The sequence below is a fragment of the Epinephelus moara genome, chromosome 17, assembly GCF_006386435.1.
Source record: "Epinephelus moara isolate mb chromosome 17, YSFRI_EMoa_1.0, whole genome shotgun sequence".
Taxonomy (NCBI): Eukaryota; Metazoa; Chordata; class Actinopteri; order Perciformes; family Serranidae; genus Epinephelus; species Epinephelus moara.
The window spans coordinates 17927329-17943863 of NC_065522.1; the positions used below are offsets into that span (position 1 = coordinate 17927329).

The 16535-nt window shown below is 40.9% G+C and overlaps 1 protein-coding gene across 1 annotated transcript in view; it reads right to left on the minus strand.

Moving 5' to 3' along the window:
- col4a5 (collagen, type IV, alpha 5 (Alport syndrome)) overlaps positions 1-16535 on the minus strand; it is a 56538-nt gene that overhangs the window by 26954 nt on the left and 13049 nt on the right. The window contains exons 2-5 of the mRNA XM_050067717.1: positions 3046-3102; positions 1412-1501; positions 1073-1117; positions 616-660 (exon numbers count right to left, since the gene is read on the minus strand). Of these exons, the coding sequence (XP_049923674.1) occupies positions 616-660; positions 1073-1117; positions 1412-1501; positions 3046-3102 (237 nt within the window). The remainder of the gene's footprint in view (positions 1-615; positions 661-1072; positions 1118-1411; positions 1502-3045; positions 3103-16535) is intronic.

Genomic DNA, 16535 nt, shown 5'->3' on the forward strand with positions numbered 1-16535 from the left:
TTTAAAAAGTCGAGCCTGGAGCAGATTGAGGACTTCACAGTGCACAAGACAGGGGACTTCAATTAACAAACTTATTGTAATTGCTGTAACAGATTGTGGTAGATCTTTACCTACTGTACATACAATTTTTGTTTTTATTTCACACTTGCTTTGGCAACGTCAACGTAAGTTTTTCATCAAACATGTCTGTTGCTTCGCTTTTTAGGGGCGCAGCCATGGTAATGTGTTAATGTGTGTGGCTGCAGCTGCTGTGGAGTTTATATTGATTATACTCAGTGTTATCTGCTCAGGTGATGATTTATTCTGCTGTAAATTCTACAGGAAGCACCAAGTTATTTAATTTACATTTATTTATTTGTAGCCGAAGTTATTTTTATTTTAAGCCACAATATTTTCACCTGAGTAAAATATTATAGTATTCTTTCCATCCCTGATTTTAGATAAGATAAAATAAGATAAGATGAGGTGACATGAGACAAACCTTTATTGATACCCAGAGGGGAAATTCAGGTGTTGCAGCAGCATAAGGACAGAAATGAGTACAAATAGAGTGGGAAGTAAAACAATAACTAATAATAAGACATATATGTAAGAATAGATGATGTGGAAACTCACTGGAAGTCCTGGCGTTCCTGGAAATCCTGGCAATCCAGGTGGCCCCTGTTAGGAGGAAAAATTATAACACCAAAAATATCAGTAATTCAAAGTATAAAAGCTGCAGAATATGTTAAACACAGATGAACCCGCTTGTAGTTTCTACATAATCTCACTCAGTCTAGGTGAGATGCAGTGAAATGGGGACATCTGCTGGTCAGAGGAGAGTATTACAACCTGGGATCCTGATGTGTTTGTACAGTGTTGGTGAATCAGCAAGGAAAACTAAACCAAACTGAGATTAAACTGTTTTAACTAAAGCCTGGGATTAGTCTGAAGTGATGAGACTGACCCATACATTAAGGTAAACCTGGTGAGAGTGGTGTTTTTTTCTCAATATGTCTTTAAAATGAAGTGTGACACTGCTTTTGACGAGAGAAGGGACAGCATAAATAAAAAAAAGAAGTAGTGTACTCACTCTTATTCCTTTTGCACCAATAAGTCCTTGAGGTCCATCGCTACCCTGTGAAGAAGAACAGACATTAAACTGGATTAGATTAATAATCTTTAAACGAACTGTCAGTTGCACTCCGTTTTGTTTACTTATTCTCTGATTCATAATTTCATTTACTTAGATCTGTGTCTTCTTTTTTAAAAGGGAGGCAAATACTTGTACCCGGAGTAGCCTTAAAAACTGCACGTATTCTTGCTAGAAATGCCTGAACCAAAGTGAAGTTTCTCCTCTAAACGTTCCGACTCTTCACTGATCTGTTCAAGTACAAGTTTGGTATACTAATCAAATTGACCCCTGACCCACCTTCTCTCCTCTGGGTCCAATGGGTCCCTCAGGTCCGGGGAATCCTGGAACTCCTGGCTGTCCGGTGAGACCTGGGAAACCCCGCTCACCCTGCAAACAGTCACACAGATACAGTAAACAAATAAATGCACTACCAAGTTCTCCCATTAACATACTCTAAGTGGATGCTGGTGTATAAACACATAATACCTCGAACCTCAAACTTAGACCGCAAAGACCTGGCCAATAGCCAAGTCTTCTATCATATTCAAATCTGCAAGCATCTGGGTATATTTCCAAAACTATGATGATTTCACAATGTGGTTGTGCCTAGCTGAAGCCTCATCATCTCAGCTGTGCAGTTATTATGTACTACTTCTACTTGCAGTCAATTTTATGGCTTGTTCTCGTGAAGTGTAAAGGTCAAACATTTTCCTTTCACATCTCTGCTGGAGTTAATTGCAGACAATTCACATTTGGATGTGAGTAGGACTATAATTAGTTGCATGATATGTGTGTATTTATGTTTCCAAAGCCACACTTTAATTTGAGAAAATAGTGTCGTAACAATTGTTCTTTTCTTTCTGCATGAAGTTTAAGCAACTGCATGTGTACAGTAGATGACGCCAGACGATTAGGCGTCATTCAGACTGCAGGCAAATCAGATACGTTTCTCAAATCAGACCTTTAAGACAGACTGTTCACACTGTTATTTGCAAATGATCAAATCAGATTTGTGTGTCCACACATTACTACCCTATCAGCATGTGTTGCTGTGGTAACAACGCAGGTGTCAGTAAATACATAGCTATGCCAGTGACGGGACTTTCCAGTGTGGAAGCATGAGAAATAGAGGTCTGTCATTTTGCCATCCACACAATCACACTGTCTAGTTTATTTCGGCATTGACTGTTGTTCTCCTCCACGGCGCTCTGCTAGCAGCAGCATGGATTCTGCTCAGCACTTTCGTCACCCTGGATTTGACGTCTTAGTTACGTGTCATGTTGCAAGTGATGTAAGGACACTTACGCATTTCAAACCACCTCCAAATTTGGTTTGGATCACACTGAATTGCATTTCATTTTGTTTTATGTTGTTCAGACATTCTAAAATCAATCTGGATACAATCTGAATATGTCAAAGTAAGGATCTGGGCAGGCAGTCTGAACAAGGCCTCACTGGTACCCTTGAAAATGTACTGTGATATGGAGTATTTCCTCAGTTAGCTGTTTTGTCACCACTGAACTTAATTATCACTTACTGGATTTTAATACATATGGCATTTATTCTGCAAAGGCCAAATGCCCTATCTTGCAATGTTAACAAAAGTGAAAAATAATTCATGTATCCGCCCTGTGATTTACATCCACTACAAAAATTCATGGGTTCTTCTGGCCCATGGTACACCCTTCCACCAAAGTTCTTGAAAATCGGGCCAATAGTTTTTTCATAATACTGCTGACAAACAAACAAAAAACTGAACCAAAAACATAACCTCCTTGGCCAAGGTAATATAAAGTATGTCTGTATAGGAGAAAATATAATTGTTGGCAACTACCAAACGTTAAAAAAAAAAACACTTCAATCTGCTTATAACTACATTAAAAAGCATTTATTGAACATGTATTCTGTGCGTTGTGTCACTTTTTGCCTACCTTGCTTCCTTTCACTCCACTGCAGTCACATTTGGATCCCACACATCCATGGCAAGCCTGTTGGATGACAAGAAAAAGAAAGATGAGGATGCATGTTGGGAAAATGTCATTTATTTATATGACTTATATTTTCAGTATCATTAAAAACAATCTTTCTTAAGATTCTTGTGGCCAAATATGGCAACAAAAACAAAAACATACAGGCAAAATCATAGACAGATAACCTTAAGTATAGATCAGAAGTGAAGTATACAAAGATGTTGCTGCCGAAAATCAACATGTGGGCATTTTCCTTGGAAAACAGAAGTAAAAATGTTGAAAAGTCAGAATTTTTTTACCCAAGAAACTACTGCTGCATCCTGTACATTATGCTCTCTTTGCATGCATTTAGTCTGCACTTGTTTTGTTGATGAATTGTCTTTTATATTAGGCATTTCTATCAATGGAAGTGGATACTTTCATGCTGAAATCCACCAGCGCCACTAGAGGGCGCTTCACTGTCACTCTACTGCATGCTACAGGCAGCATCTCTTCCCAAGACTCATGGATTTTTCTGCAGGGGTTCTTCGATAATAAGATGCAAGGTCAGCAAGGACCACAACAACAAGCTAACCTCAAATAAAAGTTTTTATCTGAAATAAAACAAATTTATCTCCCCAGAACTCTCAGCAGGAAGTGCTGTTCTGAGAGCGCAAAGAGTGAGAAAGTTGTGGAGAAGCGGGTTAAAGGAGAGCGGGAGGGAGTGGGAGTGCCAAGCAGTTGATTAACTTTTCCCATGCTTGTTGACACAGCGAATGCCAGACGGGCATCGATTGCACGCATGCCAGGCAGTCAGGTTGTGAGAAAGACGGGGAGGCAGTGAGCGCACGAGAGAGGACAAACGCGCAGACAAGTCAGCATTCTTCTGTGTCTGCAAAAACCTTTTGTGTGTCCATGTTGGTGTTGATGGCTCTGTTTTAATGGGCAGTGCAGACAGTAGGGGTGTGGCTAGATCTCAGTCTAAAAAATAGCAGAAAATTGTAAGAAATGAAGGTTATAATTTCCCCAAGGGGACGTCTTCAAATAATCTGTGCGACCAACAGTTAAAAACCCAAAGATATTCTGAAGATGAGGGATGAGTCTAAACAGACGATCCTGAACGCCCAGTACTGATTCATACCTGCTGTATAATAATACATAAGCCATAATTATGCATCAGTGATTGCTGTGGCATTATAAATTGAGTCAACAGCTTGTTGTGACTGAATTACATATTATAAAGTAATGGCACTGAAAAGAAACTGCACATGTGAATCAGGCACAGCTGGCAAATAGCTGCTTGAGTTGGTGCTGACAAATTGTTTCTGTTCTTCCATCGGTACTATCAGGTCGGTGCTTTTACATGGATGGATGGATTGACAGATTTATAGATAACGACTGAATAGCCACAGAAGGAAACAATCAATCAATCGAAACAATTTCAATACATCAATAAAATAAATTACAAACAATCCATAGTTGGCTTCTCAAATGCCATGTGAAGATACGTTTGAGTTTTGGACCACTGGTTGAACAATCCAGTTGGCTGCAATCTGCAACCTCACCACTAGATGCCACTAAAGCCAACACGCAGCTTATTTAAAGGAACACTTTACTGAATTTTCAACCAGTTCTGTGTCACTGCGGTGTGGGGAGTGTGTGCAGGTGAACGGTGTAAGGCTTCCATCATTGCCACCAGCTCCTTGAGCCAAAATTTGATTTCTGCCAAACACTGGAGTGCACACACTCCCCACACTGCGGTGACACAGACCTGGTTGAAAATTGGCAAAGTGTCCCTTTAATTGCAGTTAATGATATGGGAGTCAGCTTTGTAGCAGTGACAGAGGGAGGTAAAACCAGCTGTTCAAATTTGTACCAAACCACTTTCTACAGTGGAAATGTTTTAAGATAGTGGTACGTCTTTCTATTTTGCATCAGTCTAAAAAGATTTGACAAAGAAACCTCAGAGCCAGGACACGCATGTGTATGTGTTTCTCTGTTAGATTACCTCACATGACTGTATGTGTGTTTCAACACCTTGTAGATACACAATCAAGCCTCCCTGCAACTCTCACTGAGTAAACTGACCTAAGTATGAAAGTTTTTTTTACTAGTTTTTGCCACAAACTTTAATAAACATTTAAAGAATATCAAACACATTTTAATATTCAAGGGTACCACAATCAAAAAGTCAATCGACAGAAAATGTATCGCCATTTAATTCTGGCCGGTTTCAGGTACTCAAATGTGAGGATTCTATGCTTTTCTGTTTTATATCACTTTAAATAGAACATACATTTAGGTTTCGGGCTGTTTGTTGAACAAAACAAGCAATTCTGAGATTCAAAGACGTTATATTCGTCCCGTTTTCATTATTTCCACTATGCAGATCTGTGCTCTGACGGACTGATAGCTTGATATAGTGGCGGCTTCCTGTACGGCTCAGAGGATAAAGCAAAGCACGCTTCACAGCCAGGGTTGAAGGTTTGATTCCCACTGATGTCTTCCATGCCAGGAAGCATGACCTTATCACACATCAGGAGTTTTTTTGGATTAAAAGATACACAGAATGTCGCATGTTGGCAGTAAACACAAAACGTGTGCAAACTGTTATCTGGACTGGAAGGTAGAGGGGTCATCAACACATACGTACATGCCTCAATACATTTGTACAGGGGTAGCCAAGTGTGTGTGTGTGTGTGTGTGTGGAGGTGTTTTTACAAGCCCTGAATCTCCAGATTAGTCTCTGGTCTGCTTCAGCTCAATGCAGTCTGCTCTCCCACGCCCAGGCCTGCAGCTCACTCTCTTTTCACCTCCATCTATCTCTCTCTCTTTTTCTCTTCATCCATCTGTTTTCCTGCCATCTCTACATTCAGTCCTCTCCCCCGCCCTCGACATGAGTTTATCCAGAGCTCTCTTGCTCTAATAAGGCTAGCATTCAAAGATGCTCACTCAAAACCCTTGAGATTTCCACTTAAACCAGCTGCAGCTCTGCTCCGTTAACCACTTGTCATTTAAGGAGGCAGGTGATTTCTCATTCAGGGATTCAAACGGGCAACTTTATGGACACTCACTCACATACTTTTACCTCTTTGAGCTACGTTCGTGCCCTCAAATTTGCCATAAACTGAACTGCACACTGGCTAAAAGGCCTTGCCGTCCAACAGGACAAGAAGAAATACTTCGAGGGAAACAGTACCAACCACTTTACCGCTTGAACTGCTCAGGTGTGTCATAACAAGCTGCATCCATCAATGCAAAAACAAGTGAAAGGGAAAAAGAAAAGAGAAATATCTTAAACGTATCAAATATGGCTGATTTCAGAATACTTTGGTGAGTTAAAAGCATGAAGGCTTTAAAAAAAATAACATGTCATTTCTAAGCAAACCTCTCGTTTGGCTGCCGCGCAAGCAGTTTATGGATCATTTGGATGAGGCAGCAGATAAACAACAAAATAGTAACAATGAATAATTGGTAGATATTTCTCTAAAATTGACCACAGATCCAAATTCAATTTCCAATACCCAAAAGTGGCACTAAAGTGATCATTTTTAACAAAAGTATCTAACTATAAAGCAGGGAATCTCTGTCTGTCCTTGACATGTCTTGAAAACTATTCATCTGATCTATTTCACACTTTGCATGTGGATTGCTGGGAACCCTGGGATGTGCAGTGCTGTATTTGGTGCAATTAAGACACGGGACACATTCAATAAACAGCCGAATAGCGCCCTACAGATTCACACGTCTTCACCTCTCCATCGCTCGTTACAGTAGGCTACATTCAGCAACAGAAAGAAAAAGACCAGAAAGACCGGAGATTACATTGTGGCAAACTCAAACACTTGCACACAAGCACCAGCGATTGTAAATTCCTGAATTAATGCTTTTGTTCTTGGACCCAACAAAGCGCAGTGTTGAGTGTGAGGTCGTTTGGATGAGCAGTTCTTGAGAAAGCTGCAAGCTAACCTGGTCTGTGTGCATCCGGCTAGAGAGGAAAGGGAGAAACGCTGTGGTGCTGCTGCTTTGACATAATTTACCCTGAGCAGGAAGTCACAAAAAGGGTCTGAAAAGTCACTAAACCTTGATAGAAGGTTGGCAACACCTCAGTGTGTAGGATTGGTGGCATCTAGCATTGAGGGTGCAGAGCTGATACTTCACCTATGTGCCAAGCATGTAGTCGACACAAAAACACAAATTACCCTATCTAGAGCCAGTGTTTGAATGCAAGACTTTTGCTTGTAAAAGAGTATTCTTACACTGTAGTATCACGACTAGGGATGCATGACAATCACGTCATCAGTATCGGCCGATATTGCCTTTAAAATGAACAATCAGAATCGGCCAACATGCTTTTTCTTAATTTGCACAATGAATGAATATTACATACGTTGAAAAGAACTGTATTCCATGTCTCCATCTGCTGGTGGGCCTTCATGCATGCATAATATGATGTTAATTCCACTATAGAAGAGACTTGATGATCACTTCAATTAGGCAAGGAAAAAAGTGGACATATCGATAGCGGTATTGGTTATCGATCAAATGAGTTGTTTAGGGCTGCCTCCTAATAGCTGACCAAACCTTAGTTGCACAGAAAGGTCGTTAGTCGGCAAGATTTCATTGGTTGCTTCGTCGCCAAAAAAAAAAACTTATTCCACAGGCTAGTTAACAACATGTCAGACAGAAAATCCAAAGTGTGGGATCATTTTGAGAAGGTGAAGGACGAACCCAAGGTGATATGTAAACTCATCTTCATTGGTCGACTACAAACATGACGTATCATCTGAAACATGTCAGTAGCTACATGCCCATTAGCCACTTAGCACAATCATTACTGCTTTGCCGACAGCGTCATTAACAGGCGGCTCGCTCAGTGTGTGACGTGCACTTGTAGATAAAATATAGGCCTATATTAATGAAGGTTCATTAGTACGGTTTTGTATTTCTCTGTAATGTAGCACAGTGTTAACAATGTTACTGATACTATTCTTTCTCACACCTTCAACTCAAACCATTGTGTTGCCCCGCCCAAAATATATCATTTGATAATTAAATTAATATTGGTAACATGCAGGCAACTAGTCGACTAATGGCTCTAAATGACTACTATTGGTCGACTAGGAAAATTCTTAGGCAGGGGCAGCCCTAGAGATGTTACACGCTGGCATATCGGATATCGGCAAAACATCCATATCATGCATCCCTAATTGTTACTTTGACTTCAGTAAAAGATCTGAGTAGTTCTTGCACGACTCAATTTAACACATAATAGGTGATGTAACATGCTAAATTATGGTATAACCTATATTATTACATCATTAATCTTTGATCTTATAACACATTTTATTTAGTATCATATTAGCTGCAGGCTGAGGTCATGCACAGAGCTGTTGCCCTTTGGGGTAAAATAATAGACTAAACTGAACTGAGCCTGAACACAGTGTTAAAAGCACCTCTCTCTCTCTGTGCTGCTCAGGCCCTCTCTCCACCCTCTCATTTACCCCCACAGCACTGACGGGGCATGTAATCCACTTAGAGAGGTCAGTGAGCTGCAGATATTTGCTCCACTCCCTCCGTCTGTATCTGTCTTTTAGCTCTCTCTATCATTTCCCTCACTCTCTCCTCACCTCCGTCCCACTTTTTTTTTTCCATCACGCCAATTCAGGCCTGAAGGGAGGTAACTCTGACAAGCCCCGGCCGGCCCGCTCAGCACCACTGGAGGTCCGTATAGGACAGGTAATAGTCACAGGCAAGATGGCGCAGGTATAGCTCTCACACTGAGGGTGAATGTTCAGCACTATCTGAGGTCAACATGACGCAGTTAATTAGCAAAAGTAGCTTAAATTTATATTTAGAAGTCTAAATGTCCTGCGTGTGTTGGCAAAAATGGTAAATAATACTCATAGCTGTGTTTTAATTAGTTTATAATCACCTGAAAAGACGAGTCGCCGTGTTCTCGTTACCCTAGAATGAGCCGTTAATATCGGGGTTCAAACCGCAGCGGCTCATTAAGTCCGCCATGCTCTTCTACAGTAACCCAGAAGGGACAAACCAAACGCTAGCTCTAGAGAGGGCAATTTGCGGTTTCTCGTCTTTGCGTCGGCCACCGTAGTTCTCCTAAACACTTCGCAAAGGGGAGAAGATTCAGGTTTGGACTTGACAAAGTATCAACTTTACTCAATTATTATTATTATTATTATTATTATTATTATTATTATTATTATTTATAACTTTATTGCTCCTAACAGCAATGGACAGGCAATTAACACTGCAGAACAAAACTGTCTTGAGAGTGGGTTTTACCTGACATTAATGCACACGTGGATATTGATTCATCATCTTACAGCATAAGAAGAAACACAGCTACCCATGTGACACCCTCCATGGACATGATAGTAAGCATCCATCCATACATATGCACATACATATCACACATTTACATACGTGTACATTCAAATATATACGTGTGAATCCACAAACAATGAACTTAGACTTTTCTCAATTCTTGTTTTGGATCTCAATGTTTTTGCTCTAGTTTATCAAATTTTGTGTGTCTGGTGCTTTCAGTTATTAACTGAACTTTTATTTTGATTCATGTACAAAAACAAACTGCATTAAAAAGTGAGAAGGAGCTAGGTGTGAACAGAGCGATGGAGAGGTGAGCCAGGTGAGCTGAGGTGAGGTGAGGAGGGGGGAGGGAGCGGAAGGCATGTACCCTGGGATTAGACTGGCGAGACTGGAATTCCCCCGCTCATCAAAGACTGATGATTAGACACCTACGTATACACACTGCCCTGCCCTGGATAGCACACACACACAAACACACGCTCATATGTATGCATTCATGCAGCATAGAAACACACACTGTAGATAGCCAAATACTTTAATAAATTATACACACAGCTGCGAGGACAGAGTGTACTGCCATCATTAATGCACACAAACACTAAGTGTGTGAAACCCCCACCGTCTAACCACAACTAATAACTTCTGCTTTTCAACACTGATCGCAGATCAGCAGTCAGAAACCGCAATCTGGAACTGGAGCCAACATGTTCACACACACACACACACACACACACACACACACATGGATACAACATATTTCCAGTTACCTTGACTTGAAACAACATAACTTGTTCCAGGATGACTCTGTACTATTTTTGACTGCACACATTACAGGTATATTTGCATGTATAACTGAGGCCCTACTTACCCATGTCATTTAGTGTGTCTAATATCAGAATAGAGTCCAATTTAAACCTTTTTATTTACACTTTATTAATAACATAGCGGGGATATTTGCATCATTACAGCAGCACAAGGGAGTGCAAAACATCAAACATCAGTTAAAAAACACAAAGCAATAAAATAAGTAATCAATAGAAAAGAAGCAAAATATAATAAACAGACAGGCTGCATGACTGCCTTCATTATTGCATGTACAAAGTATAGATGTTGCAAACTTTAGTGCAACTATATGCTGATATTGCACCTGAGTTACCTCAAATACTTTCAAGTATGGTTCAGCTCTTTTCCTTTTAGAAACACATATACTTTATACTTACTACTTGGCAATAACTCTGATTCTCATACATGCATCTCCATTAACAGGATATGAATCTGAGTCAGCCATAACACACATCATATTGCCAAAAAATGCCATGTTTTGTGCCTGAGGAGCAACAAAGATTATGTGTATGGCATGACATTTTCAGCATTGAAATCTCCAATGCTCCTTGGTTTCATTCATACATTTTACTGTTAAATACCTCCCTGATCTTCCCCTAAAACATGTAGGGGCTAACTGAACATATTAATGTGATGAAATATTTCAACTTGCATTAAAACATGGGCTTGTTCACTCCTGATTTTACTAATATGACCACCCAACAACAGCATCAGAACAACTTAATTAGGTTTTCTTACTCTGTTTATTTGTAAGATCAATATAAAACAATTTGTCAAACAATAAAAGAGTGGCGGTCCGTGGGTCCTTACAGATATTTTATATTTGCATTCTTTCCTACTTCAAACTAATGCACGACTTTTAACTTCAGGATGAAAAGTTCTGTCTTATCTTGTATCTTATAGCTTTTCACTTTTGCTTTAAGTTTGGCTTTATACTTAAAATATGAAAAAAGTAATTGTAGTTTGGAGTTAGTTACTGCTGACAATTTGATGTATTGATATAGAAAAACTAGACGATCACGTTACTGTAATGGTATAATTCCATGGCTCAGCATCTGTGTGTGTGTGTTCTGCAACACATGTTGAATATCTGTGTGTTGAAAGTGTGTGTGTGTTTATCCTTGTTCTGAAGTGTGGCACACCAGGCTCCGAGCTGCTGCCCTAAAACTGTTGATCCTTTCATCGCGGCTGGACTTCGACTACTTCAAGGTGCTGACACCCCGAGAGCGACGAACAAACCAAATATTTTCACTTGGCCAAAAAAAGTCGACCATGTGTGTTTTGACTAACCAGCCCTTTGGAAGAGGAAGACCCCCGACAGTCCCACAAACACACACTCACACACACACGCCACAGTGCCGGTCCAGGAATTCCATTGATATTCCCGGGAATTCTCTTTCTTCTAAACGCAATTTTCTCCCCTCTCTTCTCTTTTCATTCGGTCTAATGAACGTTGACCCCAAGTGACCTCCCACTGAGAGATACACGCAGGGAAAGTGCTTACGGGTTTTGAGGCACCAGACCTGGTTCCTTTTGTAAGCAATTTAGTGTTAGTGGCAATTTCGTATTCGTCTTTGCTCCCTGGATCATGCAAATACTGCATTACCCACAAACACCCTTTTTAGGAAGTGTTTGGAATTCCTGTAACTTGACCATCCAGATGGAACTTTATCTAAACAGGCCCTGAGAGGGAGAGGTAAACACATACACACACAAGATGTGTTTGCATCACTAATGTTCTGCGAATGTATGGGAACAGAATCAGAGGTGTAAACAGCATCAGGTCCCATGCATCTTATCCTCCGCAGTGGTTTTCACACCACAGGGGTGCGTTAGTCCTTCCTTAAGGAACAGAAACATGAAACAATGACTATAAACTACACTGAAGAGCTCTGAATTAACTGTCTGTGGTCGGGCTGCATTGTGGGTAATGTAGGCCAGCCCAGTCGTCACACGAAGATGTGTCTGAGGTTCAGTGTGTTGTAAATCTATGGGTAAGGGGTCACTGTTCAAGTCTAAAACTGTTCAAAACGGTTAATTTCAAGGCCTGAACATGGCTGTGGAAAGGCAGATTGCAAATAATGCAACACATTTAAAAGCCTTGTGACTTGTTCATTTCCCCGTGTGAAATACTGCAATATGCAACAATAAAGTCCAATTTCCTCAAATGAAACCCTAAGAAAGTCCCACTATTGCTACAAATCAAGTGTAATTTGCTTTTTCTACCACTAGATGGCACAAAAAAGTGTCCACGAATGAGTACAACAGGTCTAAGTTAAACAAAACGGACACAGGGTCGCAAGAGGTTAAAGCTGTGAGAAATTACAGCTTCGTTCTCAAAAATATAACTTAATATTAGCATTTTTAGTCACCATATAATCCAGAGTGTTGGTGCCTTTTCTGTCTTCACTGTGCTCTAAGATTCTTAAGTGCCTAATTAGTGCAATTCATTGGTTTGCAAATCTAAAGAAAGAAGGCTGCAGACTATACATTGCTAATCTACCCATCTTTGTTCCAGAAAATGTCCTCACGTGGATCTTGTAAACAGGGGGAGGTTGAATTCCTTCCCCACGGGAGACATGACAACCCGCCCTACCCCAGCCCTACCCATCCCATCCCCGCCCGGCCCTGCCTGACACAGGTTTAAACATGCCTCTCTACCATCTCTGCAACGCTCCACATACATCACCACTTGGCACGGTTCAACGTAGCTACGGGCAACAAGAAATTAGAGAGGGGAGCGGCGGCTTGCCAGGTGAATACCTGGATATGTGTAGCCTGGGGATAGACTGAGAGAGGGCAGGTAGGAGGAGGGAGGAGGGAAGGAGGTGACAAAGAAAGAAAGACAGATGAGAAGAGAAAGGGAGTGAGGAAAAAGGAAAAGCTCACCTCCTTTTCTTTCTAAATAAAAGCATTAAAATCGCACTGATAAGATCACGTCACATTCAGGTTCACAGTCAGAAACTGTAACTGAGAAAGAACAGACAAATTTGTGTGGTCCGAATTGTTGTTCTTCCTTTGGACTCAAACAGTCCAAAGCACAGGGGTGTGACCGGTCTGTTTCATACAACCATAAACCTTTTTAGGGGTTTCAGTCCAGCGATCACGACATGAGCCGCTCCAGTGGAACAAAAGAATCTATGTTTAAACAAATCCCTTTATGTTTCTTTCAAGTTCGCTTCAACTGGGAAGTTTTGTCTCAGTCTGTGTCTCATCAGAACCTGTAAATATGTCCAGCTGTAACTGCATCCATACATGTGTCTACAACATCCTGCTGCTGTCTGCTCGAGGGATTTTTGCACCCTGAGCCAAAAAAAGAAAAACTCAGCTAGAAACATCAGTCCAAACATCCAAACAAAATCACGACCCTGTTTACTTTTAAACATAACAGACTTTGACATGAAGGTTGTCAGCATCTGTGTAAACCTTTGAGTAAGCTGCTCCATGCTTCCGTAAACCAAGCAGGGAAACCTGCATACTGGAGGTGCATCCCTGTTTGGATGAGCTGCAGCCTAATCTTAATATTTACCCAGGAGCCTCTGCTGTAGCCAAAACAAGATGGTACATCCTGATACTTTATCTGCGAGATAGCGGGACAGAGAGGAGGACTTGAGTTTTTTAATGCTGGATCGCGTGCTGCAAGCTTCTGACTAAAGCTGAAGGGACTAATATTTGTGGAGAAAGGTGAAATAAATTTGTTAACACTTGAACTTTGGACCCATGTTTGATTGTTGAACATCACATTACTGAACTATTTTGGGCTTTTCCACCAACTTTTGGAGCCTGGCTGCACAGGCAGTGTTCAAGTTCATCCCAAAGGTCAGTCCAGTCCCCAGAAGTCATCTTTGAGACCCAGAAAAATGTTTGTATTGTACATTTCTGCAAACCAAAGGTGGCAAGACACCTGCCAGGCTGCAAACCACAGTTCGAGATGTAAGCAATTGCCATGATTCCAGCGGCTTTTTAGGCACCAGACTTGGCTTGACCTGTCACTGTTTTTCCAGCGACGATTGAGCCACAAAAAGTGCCTCTTGCTTAGAGCCACTGATGTTTTTCAGCGGGGATTGTGCCCCCAAAACTGGGTATTTCAAGCCAAACCATGATCTTTTTCTAAGCCTAACCAAGTGGTTTTTGGGGCTAAATATAACAACACCTCAACCACAGGGTTGTTGAAATGGAAACTTGAAAAGTATCCACTACATAATAACATGCAAATATAATGTTTCTGAGGTTTGCAGAAACATCGCCAACATCTTATCTGGCGATTGGGTTGCAACGTTGGATGTGGTTGAAATCAGGTCTCTGTGCAGGCCGGTCACGTTCCTGTACACCAAACTGGGAGAACCATTTTTTTTAACCTGGCATTGTGCATAGGGGTACTGTCATGTTGAAACAGGAAAAGGGCTTCCCCAAACTAACACTACACCGGAGATGATTCTCTCCCTGCAGCTGTCTTCTATTGTCAAAGACGTACCTTTCCTGGATTTGACTCTTTATGATACATTTTTGGCACTTAAGAGTACTTTTTGTTTTCAGCTTATGCTTTTTGCTTATGCACCTTGAAATCTTTTCTTGTATAGAGCTCCTCTTTTACATTAGTGGTGTTTTCTTTCACTATGAGCTTAGAAAGACAGAGTCCAGATGCTTGTCGTAATTGCAATTAACTTAAATCAGCTATCTGAAATATCATCATATACTGTAGTACTGACAGTCCCCTGTATTAGAAATTTGGGCCCCAGTCCACAACACGACAAACACCCCCAAGTAAGCAGGGGTGTCCACATACCTCCCTGTACTTTAGCCATGCTTCTACCTGTCCACCTGCAGTTCCACATCCTTGCCACATGAGGGCGGCAACAAAACTGGGAGGCACGCAGGTAAAAAGATGAGGAGCATCTCAGCCAAAATAAAACATTATTTAGACAATCATGACATAAAGGTTCATTAAAACAATTACTTAAATAACATAATGTATCCAAGATACAGTTAGAGTTGCTGACTGTGTCTTCTAGCGGTAGTTTGGTTCACATCGACACAGCTGCAACATGCTCTCTCTTGCTGCTCCATGTCCTCAGTGTCTGATCTGATCTCCTGAAGAGACAGGTCACAGCAGGTTCCTGCCCTGCCTACATTTCTCTTAAACATCCTCACATATGCCAGCATCTGATGTGAACACGCACATCTGCAGTGCTGCAGCTGAAATGTTACAGGGAAGTTCAACTGTTCAGCCGTCTATTGGTTTTGCACTAAAAAATGAGAAAAAGTAAAACATTTGGAGGGGACACATTTATGACCTGAACCTGAAAACATCTGCTGTGACAGAGTGGCCTCTCCAGTGGCTGTTAGCGTTTAGCAAGGTTTAGAATGGTGGTTATTCAGTCATTTAGTAGCCTGTCTTTTACCATGCAATGGGAAAAAAGTGTACTTGAAAACTCTCCACACAAGATGAAGATCAGCCTTTTTTAAAGCTTTGTGGCAATGCACCTCTTGGATAATTTAGCTTTTCAAGACTTTTCTCAACCAATAAAGGAGCAGTTAATCCTCTTTTCTGCAGAATACATTTTAAAAGTGAGTTAAAAGTCACCTTAACACATTTAGCAAAGTCAGTTTTTGACAATAAAATAGGACTAGTTAATCACTTCCTGCAACCCCCCCCCAAAAAAAATCAAGTGACAGGAGGGGTCCACCTCTCCATCCATCCCTCCACCCCTCCCTTCTTCTTCCTCTTGTCCTCTCTTTCTGTAGTGTGACAGATGTCTGATATTTCCCGTCGTTCTGATCAGCGGGGGTTTGTTTGTCTAGAGGAGATGAGGAATGCTGCGTATTCAGTGTTGACATGCACAAACAAATGTGCACGAGTACACACATACACAACCACATACACACGCACCTACTTATATACAATCAAAAGCCAAAAAAAGGTATGTCACAACATCCTGTGCATTATTCTTCAATATCATGTTCACTTGTCAATGTAGTGCAATATAATTGTCTCAGCCATGTGCAACACTACTTCTCATTGTGATATCATATTCAATATAACACTAATTATCAGGTGCAGTCTGTTTTTTCCACCATTTTAGTTCATTTTGAGTAACTCTTGTACTTATCGAACCCCTATTGTTACTCTATTAGGCACTGGTTTTGCTTCTGCACCTTGAAAACACTTCTTATCTTGTATATTCGTATATTTTGCCAGATATTTAATACTCTATTGTTTATAAAACTCGGCCCAGTGAGTGACCCTGACCCAGAAAACCCACTGGTTGCCAGGTTTG